The 19,600-nt window shown below is 51.7% G+C and overlaps 1 protein-coding gene across 3 annotated transcripts in view; it reads right to left on the bottom strand.

Annotated features, from left to right (window-relative positions):
* LOC113407323 (voltage-dependent R-type calcium channel subunit alpha-1E-like) overlaps nt 1-19,600 on the bottom strand; it is a 258,992-nt gene that overhangs the window by 46,517 nt on the left and 192,875 nt on the right. For all 3 annotated transcript variants that reach the window (XM_026655712.1, XM_026655713.1, XM_026655714.1), the window contains 7 exons: nt 15,247-15,870; nt 13,404-13,693; nt 9,769-9,928; nt 8,952-9,081; nt 6,414-6,473; nt 5,534-5,640; nt 455-466 (listed from right to left, as the gene is read on the bottom strand). In XM_026655712.1, the coding sequence (XP_026511497.1) occupies nt 455-466; nt 5,534-5,640; nt 6,414-6,473; nt 8,952-9,081; nt 9,769-9,928; nt 13,404-13,693; nt 15,247-15,870 (1,383 nt within the window). The remainder of the gene's footprint in view (nt 1-454; nt 467-5,533; nt 5,641-6,413; nt 6,474-8,951; nt 9,082-9,768; nt 9,929-13,403; nt 13,694-15,246; nt 15,871-19,600) is intronic.

The raw sequence follows: 19,600 nt of genomic DNA, 5'->3' as shown, positions 1-19,600 counted from the left end.
ACACACACACACACACACACACACACACACACACACACACACACACAGAGACTGCTGTGTGTTCTTCTATCTATCTTGGAATACAAACCCCTCTCTCTCTCTCCTTGTGAGGATCTCCCATATACACCTGGTGATATTCCATCTGAGGCCCAGTTCATTGGGCCCAGATAGTCACAGCTGGAAGGATTGAGTATGGGGCACAGAACTTGCATTCTTTACAATGTTCTGATGTGTGCACCCACATGATTTTGATATCCCCACCCCACTCAAATTCTCTCCACCTTTACCTCCTTGGCATGAAGTGCTGATGACTTTGCAAGGTGGAAAGGACAAATGCAGGCAGGAAGTCATATGGGATAAGAAAACTTCAGTTACAGAGTCAGACAAACCACCTTTCCCAAAAGCCCATTTTCCCTGGCTCATAACCCCCAAAAGAATCAAACAGTATAATTACCCCAATGTATTCCTGTGGGTGATCCAGTCAGGCAGCCGCAAAACAAAAACAAACAACAGGTGGGGAGAAAACAGAGAAGATAAGAAAATCCAAGAGAGAGAGCCAAGGATGACAAGGAACGAGATTTGCATTAGAGTGGAATCACAAGCCTGTCTCACAGCCTTGGCATTCTGATATTCTACACATTTCAGCACTACAAGGCCTTTTTTTTGCTTCTCCCCCTCCTCCCAACCCAACCCAACCTGAATTTAAAAGGCAATCTGTATATCCACTGTACCACTAAGAAGATTCCCTTTACCAGGAACCACAATTCCAGACATTAACCTCTTCTCCATGGAAAATCAGGAATGACTAATCTACATGTCACCTGGAGCCACCCACCTCTCTTGATCCTGATTAACATACTCTAAATTCAGATGAGAAGAGGAAGTTGATTTGTAGCTGGGGTGTGGTCACTAATACAAGAGAAGCCAGGGGAGCGAGGTATTCTGGATGACACAATGGGCACAAGCCCTACCCCTCTCCTATCTGAATAAAATAGACAGAACGTGGAATGAATGTGGTGGTCATCCCAGTCTAGTCCCTGAAGGGGATAGCAGTTCCAGAGAGACCACAGCTCCAGTGAATCCTCACAGTCAAACTTTTAGCTTAGTTATTTTATATATATAGCCTCCAAAGCTAAAGGTTTGACTGTGGGGATTCACTGGAGCTGTGGTCTCTCTGCAACTGCTGTTGCGCCAGGCTTCTCCCGTTGGTTCGAAAATTGGTCTTTATTTATTTATTATTTATTAAATAGAGACCTTTGTAGGCATGTTGGGGGGTTTATGTAGGCTGCATTTAGCTAGATACATTAGCTCTCCAGGCAGAGTTTGAGTAAGAGGAGTTAAGTTGGCTGCTCTCTTTGATGGCATACCAGAGTTTTAGGTGACATAGTGAAGTAGCAGGTGATCTATGGATTTGTGGCTTTACAGATCTGGGTTTGTCTGGATTAGTTTTTAATAACAACCGGGCTGTGGTTATTTCTCTGGAAACCTCACAAGAACACACAAGGATTGCATGGCTGTTTTGTGACAACAGTGTGCCATCAAACAATAGACCGAATGCTGTGTATCTAGAGAACCCATTCTTCCAAATTCTGGCCTTGTGCCATTGGATTGCATCAGATACATGTTGCTGATTCCACAACCATAGGGGAGCGTCCTGGGGCAAACCTTCTTGAATGAAGAGAAGGTGTCAAAGCTTGCACAAATTTACAGAACATTCAAATACTCCGTGAGTGTTCTAGCATTTCTTCCCATGAGAAATGCTGAAGGTGATGACATACCTTTGTAAGGATATTCTATACATGACAACCTCCGCTCCCTGCCTCCCCCCGCACCTGGATCCAGTGTTCCATCTCTGACTCACTAAGCTCAAGTCTCCCGATTTCAGGACTCTACCACATTGAGATTGATAATAAACATAATAGACTGACATCACCCGGAGACTTGGTGTTATGGGTCGCCACAAATATACAGCAAGGCCGTAAAACAGCCCCTCCTTCACAAATGGCATTGCAGTAACCCAGCTAGATGTGCAAATACCCAGAAAGTCCAAGGCTGTGTGCCTTTGTTTTGCTCCCCCAAAAAGCAAAGGTGGACGAGGGAGAGGGGTGCATAGCCCCTGTGTGAAAACCAAATTCCGTACAAAGAAGATCATCCAGGGAAAAGAAAAGTGAATTCAAGAGCAATCCAGAAGACGCTTCCCCTTGAAACCACAATGGAGCAAGGCGGGCAGCTATGGACATTTATAGTTGGTGAACATTCTGCATCTCCGCAGGAACAGGATGGCAGCAGATGTGCCAATGCCTGGCAGTGCCCAGTGCCAGAGAAAAAGCTCCACCCACCAGGCTGAGGAGGTGACAGGCAATCCAAAGGAGAGACAGGTGTTCTTATAAATGCTTTATAATGTAAAAGCCGATTGGAAATCACAAAGGAGCAGCCGTCATTATGCTGAGGCAATTCTTGTCTTCTTTCCCTACCCAAGGTTATGAGCATCAGATCATTTCTCAAAAACAGGAGACAACTGCCCAGGGAAAAATTTGCAGGTTTACATTATAAAGAGCTCTTGTACATGGTGTAAGCAGCTACTGATCTATATATCTAGCACTACTACGTAGGGCAACATATATGTTTCCTGCAAACATACATGAAGGCATGTGGGCCTTCTCTGTGTTGGAATTTTGAGTGTCTAAACCAATGGACAGAGTGCTTTCCATTGAGAATTCAGCTGCTCTCCAGTGCCAAAAGATAGATTCCCCTTCTTAGAGATGGCCATAGTTGTAAAGGAGCCAGTTGCCAGTCACTGAGGAAGCCAGCTGGGCCTGCAAAACACTGGGGACAGAACCTGGGCATTGTCTGGGTTGGTGGGAGGGAGAGGATGTGGTGGTGACAGTGTCAGGCTGACAGCTCTGCAGACTGAAGTTCTGTTTATCCACAGAACAAGCACAGCCCACGTGGTGACAATGCAAGTTCCCCCACATTGCAGAGCCGATGGGCCCCAACACTGACCAAGAAGGACCACCAATGTGGGTGAGAGCAGCGTAGTCACCACGTGCCATTCAATCCATCGTTGTCCTTTCTGTTGAGGCTGAAAAATAGGGGATTGGTTAGTGCTAATTGTGGCGGTGGTTTTTGTGATGCAGACACTTGTCCACTGGGAAATGGACTGAGAAGCCACCAACAGCCAGCAGATGGTAAGAACTTTCAGTAACTACTAGCTGGGCTGGATCTGAATGGCGACCGAGACGTGAAAGGCTCCATTACCCTACTACCTATCCCTTGAGCTGCGCAGCCTATCCTTCATTGCTGGTATCCCCAGTACAAGCAGCTGTCCTTAAGGGCGGAGCCACAGCCAGAACAGTAGCTCAAATGGGGATGAGTTCAATCTCCACGAGAGAGAGAGAGAACCTGGACAGGAGGCAGGAAGACCTGTATTTTCTACCCAGCTGGTAGAGCCGCTAGACAGCTCCTGTGGCATGGCTGACTCTAAATCACCTGAAGACTATCCAAGGAGTCAGAGTCATATCCCCACCTAGCAGAGTACCTGCTCAGTCACCTGGCAGCCTGGCTCAATCCCCAAGATATGGCATCAGGTAGGTCCAGAGGGCTGACCTCATTCCCCCACTTCACTTTCTGGTTGGGTCCCCAGTGCATGAGCTAACCTGGCCAGATGCAGAGCCAGCTGAATTCTCCAGGGCTCTTCACGAAGAGAGAGCTGTGACTGAAAGGACCAGAGAGTGTGAGAGAGAGAGCGAGAGCAAGTGAATGAGCCAGTGAGAGAGAGGGAGTGAGAATGAGCAGGTGTATGTGCTGGGGGGAGCGGGAAAAGTGACACACAGAAAGGGGAGTGATGGATTATGGCCCATAATCCATCGAGTGACCTCAGGCCTCAGGATCCCTGAGGCCCCCTGCACAGTACCTGAACTGTGGACAAACAGAGGGCTTCGCTCTCCACGACTGTCAGTCCCTCCCCTTCCACCAGCACTAAAGCCACGAGTGCACGTTTCAAAGGCACAAAAAAAGAACAACAACATGACAAACTCACAGCATGCTGGCACACAGGACCCTGCTCTCCGCTCCTTCCCTTCTCAGGGAAGTACCCTGCTTAAAGCACTGCTGTGGCAGTGCTTTAACGTCGCTGCTGCTTTTGTGCCCCCTGTCGGCGGCCCTGCCGGGTCCCTAGCAGCAGGGACGCCGATGGAGGAGTGCAAAAGGGGCAGCGACATTAAAGCACTGCCGCGGCAAAGACCCTGCTTAAAGCGCTGTCGCGGCAGCGCTTTATCGTCCCTGCCCCTTTTGCCCCCCCCCCCAAGGCTGCCAATGGGGGATGCTGACCCCCAGCCCCGCCCCTTCCAGGGCAGGGGGGGAGCTGGCCCCCGTACCGGTAAGTTTTCAATTTTACTTTCACCCCTGCGCATGTACTCACTCAATGGGAGGGAGGGGGCTGGGCAAACCGGCAGAAATTAATTCCAACCCCCAATATCTCCCTTGGAAACTGAAGGAAAAAAGGCAGATCCTCACTGACTGGGGTGAGGCCCCGATGAGGTCAGCATGAGGAGCAGATATGCTCCTTTTCTCTGTCCCCATCACAGCGCACAGAATAAGCAGGGCAGTGCCATCCTGGTGTTGTAGTGCCATCGCCTTGGTAGCAGTCTAGGTTGAAACCACTTGGCTTCTGAGCTTTCAGGAAGGTCAGCATGTCAGGTTCTTCCCCACCCGTCCTGTGTGCTAAGTGCAAAGCATCTCTCCTGCTCCGAATGGCTTTGAAACGGCAAGCCAGTCCTCACACCATACCCCTCTGAGATTGAGAAACTGCATGCCACAAGCCTGCGCCTCAAAATGGAGAATGCCGATCAAGGCGAAGCTAAGGAACGGCAGAATTTTTTGCCCCTTGGGACTGGCCTGTCCCTGCTGGCTAATGTACCGCTCCCAGGATGTCCCTGATAATGCAGCTGGTGGAACAGAGGACAAAGGGGTTAAAACAGCCAGTTGTGCTGCTATCTTTAATGAGGAGTACAGGCCTGTAGCATATCCTGAGGGAAATGCCCTCCGCTCCACCAGGAGGCATGTGATGGGAACTGGCCAGCGGATGTCATCACTGCATGGGAATAAGTGTTTGTTTGCCAGTACCAGCTCTGCCTCACACCGTACTTGTGTCACCTCCGTCCACCCTAGGTATAATTAGCAGATGCCTAACTCCATCTCTGCCACCCCTGCTCTCCTTCCCCCCTCTGTCTCCTCCTTTCTTCCATGTCGGAGTCTGATGTCCCTGGCTGACGTCCCCACCAACGCCAACAGGGAGAAGCCAGCAGCTGTGTTGCTGGGCGGCCAGGCCAACCTGGTAGGACTCTGTCTCTGCAGTGTGACTGTGGACTGCCAAAGGAATGGGAGGTATTCAGAAAGTAAAGGAGACCGAAGAAGGAATGGATTCACAAGAGAAACCCAGCTGGCTCTCGCTGCCATCCTAAGCTCGCCCTGCCGAGAGCGGCTCGACACACCACGCTGGGAAAGCAGGGTAAAATGGGAGACAGCCACTTACGCCAAGGCGAAAGCCACCAGTGCCCCGACTACCACGATGAAATCCAGGATATTCCAGAGGTCTCGGAAATAAGAGCCGTCCTGCAGGATCAAGCCCTGGTCTATCATCTGCAGGGAAGGGATGAAAACACAGGCAGTAAATACCTCACGTAGCATCATCAAGTAAAAACCACCCCACAAGGGGCCTGATTTGCAGGGTTGCTGAGTGCCCCACTGGCCCCATTGACTTCAGGGAGCGTCATGGTTGACCAGCCCTTGGACTCTGCTGCCTCTGTCTTGTTGGGATGCAATCAGGTCAGGATGTGCAGGAGGTTCCATAAAGGGTTTTTTTTAATCCAAATTTAAGACAGAACTAACCCCAAGCTGTGATTTCACATTCTGCTAGCAGCAATGCTCAGACAATTTCCACCCACAAGGAAGTCACAGTAAATTGAGATTGTGCCAACAGCCGCCCTTCTCCCCCCCACTCCGCCTGACCTTTCCAGGCTCACTCGGCACTAAGGGAGAGATAGTTCAGGGCTAAGCTCTGCTGCCTTGAGTACCCTCATCTTCAACGGTGGTGCACAGCCTGCAGTTCAGCACGCCAGGCAGTGATAGGGCAAGGCATAGCAATGGATCTGGGCAGCTCCAGGGGTTAAAGTGACAGCCACCCTCATTTACTTTCTTCTGACCAAATATGTTGTGCAGAATTTTGTGCAGGTAGAGCAGCGGCCCGTGGGACAGCCCTGACAGCCTCTTTGCTAGCCAGCAGATGGCAGCACTAAGGAAACAGCTGTAATTTAAGGGGACCCTGTTGGGAAAGCAATGCACACCCGTCCCCCCGCTCCCCTCTCCAGCACACTACACTGGCTTTCGGGAGCTCCTCCGAGTGATTCTCTTACCTTTATAATCATCTCAAAGGTGAAGACACCCGTGAAAACGTAGTCAAAATACCTCAGGACCTGCGAAGACAGAGCAGAGGCAGTGGGTGTTTGGGAGGAACACCCCCGCAGCTGACAGCTGTACAGCACTCACGCGCCCGGGGCTGCATGCTGGGACGCTCACTCGTGCACCCTCCTATGGACCCACACTAACTCCTCCACCGCTGAAGATCAAAAGCAGGGTCTACATTCTTGTCCTGGAGCCACGCTAGGAAAGAGCCTATTACCCGGGAGCATGGCACAGCCGGAAACTTAATCCAGGTATCCCATGAAAACTTCCTGGCCATTCATCAAGCCACTACCTATGCTATAAAATCTTGGGTGCCTTTGTGTCTCAGCCAGGAGGAGCTGAAGGCCTCTCTGCAGAGACTTGTGGCTGGGACACCCAATTCCCACCCCTGCTTAGGTAAAGTCCTCTGCTCCACTAGCATTGTCACCTCCCCTCCAGCTAATGTACCCCGCCAGAGCTAACCAATCACGGCCATTGGGTCTAGAAATCATTCAGTGCTGGGGGCAGCTGAGGAGGATTTTCAGCGGCCTGTGCAGTAGCGAACGCTGGTTTGATTTTTAACTCAGACTAGTGTGACAGGAATTCAAATCCTCCCTGTCCATGCAGCGCAGAGAGAAATAACTGGAGGCACGCTCATCCTTCCCCTTCCCTGCTTCCATTCCCTTCTGACCCTGCTCTGCTCCCCCACTTCACTCTGCCTCCCATTAATCTTCCCTCGCTGCCTGCTCCATGGCTCCCTGCTGCTCCTGGTGCTGCACTGACTTCAGACTCCTTCCTCCTCTCTGCCATGGAGTCTTCTGCAGACAGTCCCTTCTCCTGTTAAAGGGGCAGCGATCCCCGCCACTCTGCTAGCTGGGGGTGAAATTCACTGCTGTGCTGGGCCAGCACCAGGCGTGCGTCCTCTTACATCCAACTGAGGCCCCCCAAAAACAACTTAGATCCTGCACAGCCTTTGGGCTGCCACTCTGCACAGGGATGAATTTCTGCCTGCATGAACATCAGTAGAAAGGGGATGGTTTGACTACTGTGACATGGTATCCTGGGGGCAGTGACTGACCGGCCCACCTGAGCTGAGTCTCGCTAATGCCAGCTTCCTGACTCAATTTCCTTGTGCAGTCTCTGTCACCAACAACAGAGACAAGTAAGGATTTGCCATCCCAGCTTGCTAAATTCCAACTCTGGTTCTGCCCCATGCAGCACAAACGGCTGGTTTCAGGTAGGCTCTCGTAGAAGGGCCCCTCCAGGCATGATGGCCATTCTAAGCGGCTTACAAAGTAACAGAGGCTGGTCTGTGCTTTCATCCCCTGCTCAGTCTGTCAATGCACCCAGGCTGCTTAAGTGCAGGTGAGATCTGATCAACAGCTTGTCCTCCAGGGACTGACGGATGTAACACACCCATTACATTGCGACAAAGTAACGACTACAATAACACTGGAACAAACTGTGATTTCTCATTCGACAACTGAGCCCCAGATTCAATTTTCCTTGGACAAAACAACACAAAACCTTTTTCCTAGCCTCACTCCTGCTGGGTGACGTGATGTGATAAGATGAGACCCACATCACAGCAATGGCCGTCTCTGTCCTGCTCCCTCTCTTTCTTGTGAGCCCTGTCAAACCACCGGCCTCTGCTCATGCTGTTCCTGTGACCATCTTGCTGCACGCCCCCTCATTCAGTCTCCTTTCCTTTAACCTTGACATCCCCCAGCCTAACTCAGGTTATGTCTTCACTGCTAAGAAAAGGTGCAGTTTACTGCGGGAAAGTCATGTGCACTAGCTATCTCACTGTGCTTCCTACTAGAGGCCAGGTTCTGCACTTTTACGAGATACACTAGGCGAGGTCAGTTACAGGCAAAGGTATAGCACCAACCTTACCTTGCTATGTCATGGGGAAAACTACAGGTGCTTTGTCTCCCCCAGGATTTCACAATGGGATAACGATCACGCGTTCATTATCTCGCTATATAAAACCCCACCTCTTGGGCACTCTCAGTTCACCTATCCATCACATCGGACAAGTACCACCAACCTGCCTCAACCACCCTATTTCCTTCTCTGGCCTGACACCATATCCTCTCCCATCAAACACACACCCTTCCTGACCCTTGGTACCCAGATGTATCTTTCCCTCCCAGCTAACTCTGGGGCCCCCACACATATTCCTAGACTTCAGATCTCCCTCTCACTAACTGCACACTAAAGAATGCCAGGGTTTGGAAATGATACGTGAGCATCTGGTTGCTCTGAGGGTTTGTAGTTCTGTGCTTGACGCTGAGGCAGGATCGAGGGTGTCATGTGGATGGGCACATGCAGTAGCAAAGAGGATGCTGGGGAATATATCCCAGCATGCCATCTGCTACCACTCTGCAAAGGAGCAAGACAAGTTAGCAAGTACAATTGTTCTTCCTCCTCTCCCCACTTTGGTCTATGCACAGCTGATGTACTGGGCAGGAGGGGGTGGGGAGATCAGTAAGAAAGTGCGCAATTACTTTATTCCTGTCCGAGTTGGTCAGGACAGGGTCCTCTGCTGCCAGGGCAATGCTGCTCGCGGCAATCACCAGGAGGATGCACATCTCGAAGTAGCGCAGGTTCACGATGTAATGGCAGGCCCTCCGCACTCTGCAGGAGATATAGTTCAGAGCAATCACTAGCTGTGCGTCTACATTACCCAGGCCTTAGACAAGGCTACACACAAAAAATTGCATTAAACGGTTGTTGGTTCGGTTGCACTCAGAATTAGGAAATGCCAGATTTGTGGTTGCCTGTGCAACCTTAATTTGGCCCCCTGTGCATAGAATCAGGCAGGGATCTTGTGGGGGAAAAACTGTCAATGAAAATGTAATTAAAGATCACAATGCACACGCCCAAGGGGGCTGAATGGCGAACGAATGGAATGGAGCCAGGCATTGTAGGAGCTGGGCAGCTGGAGTCACAAGGAGTCCATGCACCTGTAGGAGCTGAGCTCTACCCCTGTATGGCTTCAGGGGTAGCAAGCATGAGGCTGCTCATGCATCTCCCAGCCCTGTTGTGTTGCTGAAGCCAGCTGGGCATCTGGGGGTGCTGCGGTAGCTGAGCAGGTGGGTGGGGAAGCCTGGGCCAGTATTGCTCCTGCCCCCCTGGAGCTGAGAAAGCAGCAGCAAATACAGGAAGTTGGTGGGGTGCAAGTAGGAGGCCCCGATGCTGGCTCAGGTTTCCCCAGCTCCTCCAGAGACCCAACTGGCTGAAACCTACAAGGCCCTGCCCCATCAGATCCTTCCCTTCTCCAGGGCTCAGCTATTCCAGTACAAAGACCAAAGAATATCTCACGGGTTTGTCGTGCTGAAGATAAACATGGAGCTATGAGGCACCATCGCTTTGCCCGTCTCTGAGCTTTTCTCCTTTTTCCGTTTCTTCTTCTCTTTCTCCTCATCCTCTTTTGTCTCTGCCTCCTTTAAGGGGCTGGCTTCTCCATCCGTCTTGTTGCTAACTGCAAAGAAATCAGTCCTTTTACTGACCCAGCAGGTTAACAGCTGCATGGGACATTTACCCTGGATGAAAGTACAGGACATTTTCCCGGGAGATGGGCTGACCACATCAACAGCTACTATGAGCTTTGACTGAAGAGCCTAGTGGTGGGTTATCCACAAGGAACTGGCAACTGGTTGATGGCTTCCCTGCCTGGAATACACTGTCATTCCCAAAATTAGCTCCCTTGCATGAGCACTTTCAAGAGAGTATTGCACACCGAGGCTGCTGTAAAACTTCACGCTCCTCAGTGATTGCTCTGGCTGCTGCCTTGTGAGTGCAACAACAAAAAGAATGATGCACACTACTCAGCCACCTAAGAATATCATTTCTCCACAGCGAGAGGGACTGTGAATGGCAAGATTGCTGTTTTACATTCCCACATCCAAGTTCTGCTGTTAGCGAGAGACAGATGAAAAGGAAAGGACAGACACAGACTGTCAAGCAGAGACACATTTTTGTGGTGATGTTTAATTAATAACCCAATTTAAAATCTCTCACCTTGAAGGTGAGGGGAAATGTTCCTCTTGTTTTTAGGGTTTGATTGACAGACAATCAGAGTGGGATGGGTTCACTGTACATAAAGTTTAATTTAGTGTTTCGCATAGGCCTTGGCAATAGGGAAGGAGACGGAAGGGGAGGAGGGAAAGGGGGAGGGAGACAGGGAATGAGGGAGTAGGGAGAAGGAGACAGGATGGAGATGAGAAAGGGGGAAGGAGAGAAAAGGAAAAAGAGAAGGGGAAAGAAGTCATATGAGCGAAGATGGATGGGAAAGAGGGGAGGGAATGAAAGAGACAGTAGGAAGGAGAAATGGAGAGGGAGAAAAAGACAAGGCACAGCACAAGAGAAACTGGGCAACTAACAACCCCTGTACAGTAAGCCACGAGCGCACAGTGCAGGAGTCAAGGGCAGAATCAGGGGCCGAGTTACACATTTGAGCACAGCACATGCCCAAAGGGGAGATGCTATGTTTTGCTGGAGGGTTTGTCCTGAGCAATATGCATCAGGCTGTTCCGCCCTCGTGGCACAGGCCTGGCTTTTATTCTAGCACAGCTCTTGCGGGGAGAGTTTCCCTGTGGGCTCAAAGCATGGCTGAGAGACTCCTCCTGCATTTCCGTAGTTAGTGGAAAGAAGGCCTTGCCCACCCTGGGGACCTGCCCCAGTTACAACCTCCAGGGTAGCTGTACTAATGCAAACCCCTCATGTAGAAAGGAAAAATCGTGTTTCACTCCAGTGCCGCTTTTCTTCGTCTGCTTAGTTGTGTCTATTACAGCAGTGCCTGAGGCCCCATTGTGCTAGGCCAGGGGTGGGCAAACTTTTTGGCCTGAGGGCCACATCTGGGAATAGAAATTGTATGGCGGGCCCTGAATGCTCAAAAAATTGGGGTTGGGGTGTGGAAAGGGGTGAGGGCTCTGGCTGGGTGTGCGGGATCTGGGGTGGGGCCAGAAATGAGGAGTTCAGGCTGTGGGAGGGGGCTCCGGGTTGGGGCATGGGGGAGAGGGTGAGGGCTCCGGCTGGGGATGTGGGCTCTGGGGTGGGGCTGGGGATGAGTGGTTTGGGACGCAGGAGGGTGCTCTGGGCTGGGACCAAGGGGTTCGGAGTGTGGGAGGGGGATCAGCTTTGGGGCAGGGGTTTGGGGCATGGGGGAAGTGAGGGCTCCCGCTGGGGGTGTGGGCTCTGGGGTGGGGCTGGGGATGAAGGGTTTGGGGTGCAGGAAGGTGCTCCGGGCTGGGATTGAGGGGTTTGGAGGGTGGGAGGGGGATCAGGGCTGGGCCAGGGGGTTGGAGCGCGGCAGGAGGCTCAGGGGTGCAGGCTCTGGGCGGCGCTTACCTCAAGCAGCTCCTGGAAGCAGTGGCATGTCCCTTCTCCGGCTCCTACGCAGAGGCGTGGCCAGGTGGCTCTGCACGCTGCCCCATCTGCAGGCACCGCCCCTTCAGCTCCCATTGGCCGCGGCCAATGGGAGATGCAGGGGCAGCACTTGGGGCAGGGGCAGCGTGTGGAGCGCCAGAGTGGGGCAAGCCCCAGACCCCACTCCCCAGCGGGAGCTTGAGGGCTGGATTAAACCAGCTGGCAGGCCGGATCCAGCCCATGGGCCGTAGTTTGCCCACCCCTGTGCTAAGCACTGTACAAACATAGAGTGGTAGACAGCCCCACCAGGAAGAGCTAGCAGTTGAACTAGACCAGACCCAGGGTGGGAGAAGGGCTCTAACACACAAGCAGAGTGAACAATGGGATGGTAGCAAGTGTCATGTTAGTTCCATAATTTTTTTTTACGGGTGGTGTGTTTCAGTAGGAGGGGAATCAGCTAACTGGCAAGAAAAGGGAAAGGGTTGAGAGGGACGGAGCATGGGAGAAGATATGAAGGGCAGGTGTGGAGTGAAGCTCAGGTGACTAGATGTGGGATGTCTATGCTCCAGGAGACATACCCACACTAGCGCTGAGCCAGCTAGCATGCTAAAAACAGAAGCGCAGCTGTGGTGGCCCAAGCAGCAGGACAGATGATCCTGTCCGAGATACTAGCTATGTACTTGGGTTGACTAGCCCCGTCCCGCCATTCAGGCCACTCCCAGCTGCGCTTCTCTTCTAGCGCACTAACTCAATGGGCGCTAGTCCGGGTACATCTCCTCGAGCAGGAGCAGTCACCTCCCAGCTCCAGCGCAGACATACTTGGTGAGGGAGGCAGGGTGGAAGCACACAGCTGTTCAGCAGGGCAGGGGAAGGGAGAGAACAGGTTTGAGTCTTTTGACTGGAACCGCTGAAGGTCTCTGCTTTGGCTGCTCCTGCCCCTGACGGCTAGAGTCTCTGGCTGGCTGCTCTCTGCAATTTTCCCCCAAGGCCACAATGGAGTGTAGGGGGGGGGGGGGGGAGAGACACGCCCTGCATGTTTCCTATTGTGTGTGTGGGGACCGGGTTCAAGCAGGGATAAACTGCCCTGGATCAAATGACAGTTTAAAGTGTTTTTGGCTGTCTACACTAGGGAGGTGCGTTAGTGCCCCTGTACTGGGCCCTGGCTACTAATGGCTGAGATCCTCAGTGGAGACGTGGCCTAACCACGAAGCAATGGATGTGAACATGGTGAATCAGAGCTGCAAGTGCCGTTATTCTGTGAGGCAGCCTGGTAACCACCCTGCCACAGAAAAACCCTGGCGTTGGCTTTCCACATGTGGTAGCAACAGTGGGGGTGCTAGTGTCATCTAAGCCCATCCAGAGCATCTTTCGGGACTTAGGTCCAACTTGCCACACAGGACATGGGGCCTTGGCTATGAATTCAGGGTCTGAGGGACGATGGGATGGGGGTGGAGGGTTGACAGTGCTGGGGCTGCATGAATGCTGGAGGATCCTCTGGGGAATCCACAGTGTTCCCAGCAGCCCTCTGGGGCCACTGTGAAGGAAGGCAGATCAGAGAGAGGCAAACAGCAAAAGAGACAGGTCCTCACTCTGTACCACAGTGGAGTCTTGGACATCAATCATGATGGTGGTGCTCTCGGTGGCTTTCTCCGTGTTGGCCGTGACGGAGGACAGCTCGGGTTCGCTCCTGCTGACGGCTCTGCTCATCTCCATCTGCAAGCTGCCCAGCAGGGCTTGGTCACTGGTGTCCAGGCCGCTGCAGTCCTGCTCTGTCAAGCTAGTGTTCTTCTCCTCGTTGAGCTCATGGGGGACTTTGAGGGGGCTCATTTCCTGCATAGCCCCAGCAAAGGCAGCATCACCGGCTGGGATTTCATTGGTTCTACAGGAAGAAAGGAGGAAGGCAAGGGGAGAGAGAAGGACAGATGGGATGGGGTGGGAAGAGGTGGGATGTGGGGACAACAGAAGTGAAGATGACAGAGGGGAGTAGGGAGAGCAAGTGGGGAGGAAATGGAGAAGACAGAAAGGAGAGAATAAAGAGGGAGAAATGGAGGTTGGGAAGTAAAGATAAAACGGGGAGAAAGAGAGAGAGAAATGAAACCATGTGTGCTTTTGGAATGATTGTTTTTGCAACGTTAGAAAGGCTTCAGTTGGAATATAGTGAACACTGGATACAGTGCCCAACCTCCAAAAAGCAAACCCCTGTCTTAAACAACCCTTTTAATGTATTCCAAAAATTTTCTGTGCAATACTCTTTGGTTAAAGATCAGCCTCTGCTAAGCAACCAAGTTTTCACTGGTCCCTTGCATGGCTGGTTAAAATGGATTTCCTAGTATTTCATCAGTAAAGGGGGATCTGAGGCACTCCTGGAAATAATGACAATTATATTATTTTTATATTCATATTTATTGGCAGCTGTTGGATTTGTCTCTTGTGTGCATTGAACTTTTCTCAGCAAGTTCCTCTGGCTACAGTGACACCAGTTGATGAAGGCAGAAATAACAACAACAATTCTATAGCGTTTTTCATCCACCACTGCTCTTCAAGTTCTTTAATGTCCTACTGCTGGAGTCTCCTCTGTCTTAAGGCAAGGACTGCCCTGTGTCCCTGAAACCCCATGCTAGCACAGCTGGGATTGCAACAAGCTGCTGGGGGGTTGGGAGGGACCAGCAGATCCTTTCCTGCCTTTGCTGATCTCCAGTCTCGAGGATGAGGAGAGAAACGATCTCCCTGCGGGATATCCAGGAGGCCCTGGAGAGCATAGGTGGGAACATCTGAATAGGCTGTTGTATTCGATTAGATTTAATGGATTGGGCATAGCAGCCATAACACAAACGTTACATTTCATGTTGGACCTTGTAGGGAGATGGAGGGAGGGGTCCCAATTAAATCAGGAGCCACGAGATTTGCTGTCCCTGATCCCTATCTGAAAACATTTCTCTTATGCCAGAAACTAGACACAGACCTGGTCAGAGCTTTATCACCTTGGGAGGAGACAGGGAGACTTCCCAGACCCTGGAGAAATGAGGTTTACAGACCAAATCAGTGCCTTTTTTAAAAGCCAGCAGATGATGGTATTCTACATGACGGCTTACAGAAAGTTTACTACTGCACCTCGGGTGATTACTGGGGCACTGTCTGGAACATTGTTCTGAGCACCGCTTCCTGTCTTGGGGAGGGCGCTATTGACCAGGATCAAGGAACAGCCCGGCTCCTCAGGACAGACTGGGTGGGGAAAGAGAAGCAAAGCAAAAATGGACTAGAGGCTGCCCAAGGCTGGATGACAGATGAAAGGAAGGGCTCATGCCTGGAGATGCAGAACCATCGAGAGATCGGCCCACCCACACTGCCCTCCCACCCCCAGGCGCCAGGCTTGCCATCTCTCCACAAGAAGGAGCCGCGGATCATAGCCATCAGGGATGGTGCGCCCTTTACCTGTTCAGCTCCTCGCCCGCCAGTGGCTCCTCCTGATTCGTGTCCTCCTTCCCCCCTTCATTTCTGGCCTGCTCTCCTTCCGTGGGATTGGCTTCCTCCAGGCCGGCCTCTTGGCTGGCTGACCTGCTCTCCAGGGCCCCAGCCGGCTCCTTCCCCTCAGTTCTCACTCTCCGGTGCCGACTGCGCCTCTGGCTCTGCCTCAACCGTGCTCGGTCTTCGATCCCTGCGCCTCCCCCTCCGCCTCCTCTCCCTCCCCCCTCCTGCTCAGTCAGATCACAGTTCCCATGGCATGATTTCTGATGCCATTGTTCCCTGTCTCTCTTGGCTCGAGGGGATGGGCTTTTCTGGTCCTCTTTGGTGCTTGGGCATGAGTTGGTGCCTGCGATGGGTTGGTCCAGGCATTCCGCCTGCGGGTGCTCTGCGCTGCCTCCATGATCCTCTTCACTCTTCTCCAGGGTTACATTTTCCCCAGGCATTTTCCTCCTGAATATGCTGGCGTGAGGGTTGATCAAGGGAGGGGCGTCCTTGTTGAGGCCCTCCTGGCTGGACATCTGCATGTGCCTGCGGAGCTGACTGGTACGCTGCTCCCACACCGACATGTGATGTCGCCTTCTCCTGTCCCTCCTGGGAAAGGAAAACAAAGGGGTTCAGGCCACCTCTGTGCTGTCAGAAACCCGAGAACCCACCCCTAGACATACAGCATGCACCTGGGCCCAGACGGACCCACACGGAGACCCTCATCACCCTGCTCCTTGGGCAGTCGCTTCCCGCGCAGCGGGCGTGCAATGCTACCACTCTGACTTGGGAGCGTTCTACACCCACTCGGCACTGGTGTCAACGCCTACACAAGACGCAGGGCTCTGGGAAATCAGGACCAACGTATGGGAGAGCTCAGACATGCAGACACATAGGCTCCGTACATCAAAAGACAGAACCCCACTGCTGGGCAGGCCCATACACACAAGCATGTGTGAGCCTACATATGCAAACACAAGACCATACACCTACAGACACAAGGGAACATGGGCGTGCATGAGCCCACACACGCAACTACATGAACACTTGAACCCATGGGGCCAGTATGTGTGGAACAATGTACACAAAAATATGGATGTTACAATTGCAGATCTACCGAGGTAAACACAACGGTACATACAATTCGCCTAATGTACAAACGCACATGGCCACATATGCATGGGCTATTCTACGCAAAATCCAGAGGCCGCTACATGCAAAATCGTGGGCAGACATGCACAAATGTTTGTTAGCAGTCTGCAGGTCTCATCTGGAGAACGCAGTGCATCCGCTGACGGGGACTGTGCTGTTTGGTTCATGCTGTTCAGGGTGACGTTGGTGGATAATAAGATCATTGCTATCCCAGATTAGTCCTAGCAAAGCGCTCAGGTTTGTGTGTATCACCAAGACATGGCTGGCTGACTCAGATGCCCCTGCACTGACCCAGATTTCCCCCAGTTCGAGCTGAGCTGAGAGAAGTCAGGGCAATAGTAGAGTCATGTTATTTGCATCTGATCCAGAGGTAGGAGGTGCCCTGTTCAGAAATAGATTCGTCTTAGGCTATGTCTACACAAGAGACCTTACAGCGGCACAGCTGTACTACTGCAACTGCACCACTGTAAGATCTATTGTGTAGTTGCTCTGTGCCGGCGGGAGAGAGCTCTCCCCTTGACATACTAAAACCACCTCCAGCAAGCGGCGGTAGCTAGGTCAGCAGGAGAAGCTCTCCCACCGACATAGCTCTGTGCGCACCACCACCGGTGCTGGAGAAACTTTTGTCGCTCAGGGGGATGTTTTTTTCACACCCCTGAGCGACCTACATTTTGCAGACATAAGTGGTGGTGTAGACGTGGCCTCAATGGCATACATGTCCCAGGAGAGAATGAAATTGGATCACAATGTACAGGCTGCCATCGCAGATTTCCCATGCCTGCTGCCTGGGTATTTGTCTAGGTCAGTGTTGGAGTCACTGAGGCTTTGGAATTACACTACAGCCCCTTAATCAGCGCTCTGGCATTTACACTGACACCCACATCAGGGCCTCTCTTCCCTGTCAGAATGGTGCTGAGGGGCCTTAATGTAAATAAGAATCAGGCCTGTACTCGGGGCTCCTGTGGGATCTCAGAGCTGCTATGAGTACTATCGGACTGGCCCCACTGACTTCTGGCTCTGCACAGATAACTGGAGGTGAGGAGGATGAACTCCTGTGTCATGTTCTCATTATTGCTCCTTCCAGTTTGAAGTCAGAACCCTCCATGACTCCCACCGGGTCAGGGGATTTCTTTTACTGGACTGACGGACTTGGTTGGGTTTCAGATCTCTCTAAGCAGAATACTGTGCAGCCAATGGCCCACTCTAGCAATGACCTGATAGGAAAGTATGATTATGTTTTGTCTATTAAACGTCCTCTTTCCATAGATCTTCCTCGCAGACCACAGCGTTATCCAGGTGGCTTGTGATGGATTAAATGTCAGAAGGAGCCATCATCCCATTAACAGGATTCAAAAAAGAACTTGATAAATTCATGGAGGATAGGTCCACCAATGGCTATCAGCCAGAACGGGCAGGGATGGTGTCCTTAGCCTCTGTTTGCCAGAAGCTGGGAATGGGCGACAGGGAATGGATCACTTGATGATTATTGGTTCTGTTCATTCCCTCTGGGGCACCTGGCATTGGCCACTGTTGGAAGACAGGACACTGGGCTAGATGGACCTTTGGTCTGACCCAATATGGCCGTTCTTATGATCTGTTCATTCTAAGGTGGACTGAGTCAAGTATTTTTTGCTGCAAGGATTTCTTCATTTACTTTCTAGGGAGTGTAGATCAGATCTGGACTGAAACGGACTCCCTCCACACCAGCAGGGCAGCATCTGGAGAGGACAAATGCAGTATCTTCTCTGGCTGAATTTCAGCCTGTTTTGCTAGGAGAGCTCTAATTGAGCCAACGGCCCTTGAGACGGATAAAATCTAGCCCGGGAATTCTGGGCCTACTAGTGGATAAACACCTCCCTTGGGGAGGGCAGGATGTCAACCTCCTCCAAGTGAATACTCTCAGGATCCAGCTCAGAAAACCATCTTTTAATGTTGCCTGTCTCTAACCTTCCCCTGGTGGGGAAGGTCACTGGAAAGGCGTTCCATGGCAGGTGTGGGGTCATTTGGAATCCTCAGATTTCCTTGACTCCTTTGAGTCTGGCTTTCTACTGTGTGGCTGAGATACTGGTAGTCTTCCTGGTAGTTGACCTGCCTCTAGCAAAGGCTGACGGGCAGATATCCATGTTGATTCTTTCAGAGCTATCTTTCCCCACCCTTTTTTTTTAAAAAAAATTGAATTTTTTCCCCCCAAAAATAAGGGGAGAATAGGAAAAAAAAAAAAGACAAAAGAACAAAAGAGTAAAGGAATGGGAGCAGAAGGAAAGGAAAGGAAAGGAAAGGAAAGGAGAGACCAGGAGGGGAAAGGAGAGCAACATCTCAGTTTCCACCTGCCAGGAATTAAACAACGGTTGCTAATTAGATGTGCCTTCGTCACCTTGCAAACTCTGGTTCAGTGGTTCCAGTCTTCCTTGATGAAGAGATTCCAGAGGATAGTGCTGGGCAACTGCTCACTTACCCTCATTCACAGGATTCAGTTTTGTCACCCCTCCTCTTCAGCGTGGACGTAAAGCCAGTGGGAGAGAGAGGGAGTGTGTTTGGGCTCCATTGCCATCGACATGCAAATGATAAAGAGACTGAGGTCTTTGGCATCAGACCCAGACTGCACAGTCTCCTTGCTGACTCGGTGTGTAGCTGAAACAGGAGGAGTTTGGATGAGAGTCCAGCCAAGATGTAGGGTGGTCGGGTAACGGACATCAGGTAAACGGTCTGCCTCTCTTGTGGAAAGGCAGCTCTTACAGAACTGGGAGCATGGTGCGATTTTATCCCATCCGCTTCTGGCTGAAACAATGGCAAACGTTTATCTTGGACATGAACTGCATCCCGGCGATCCAGACCTGTCACCTTCAGCTTGGATTGCTGCAATGTGGCCTACCTGAGGCTATCTTCAAAGCTAGCGTAGAACCCAGCTGCCCGCTCACTGAGCAGTACAGGGAGCGATAGCCATAGGGAGCGTGCTACAGCTGTTCTGCAACATCTGCACGAGCTGCCGCTTCCCTGCCAGGTGAAAAGGGGGCTGATTTTACTGATCTACAATGCCCCGTGTTGTCGGGGACTTTACCCCTGAGTGCCCCCCCACACACACACACAGACACCACTGCACCAGCTGAGATCAGCTTTTACTCACAGTCTTTCCATCTGAATGGCTGGTGGCAGGGCATTCTGAGTGGAGGGCTCTCACCTCTTGTGC

This window comes from Terrapene carolina, unplaced genomic scaffold (assembly GCF_002925995.2).
Source record: "Terrapene carolina triunguis isolate 2854851 unplaced genomic scaffold, T_m_triunguis-2.0 Scaffold210, whole genome shotgun sequence".
Taxonomy (NCBI): domain Eukaryota; kingdom Metazoa; phylum Chordata; order Testudines; family Emydidae; genus Terrapene; species Terrapene triunguis.
The sequence above is the reverse complement of the archived record's forward strand: the minus strand, read 5'-3'. Positions and strand labels throughout refer to the sequence as shown.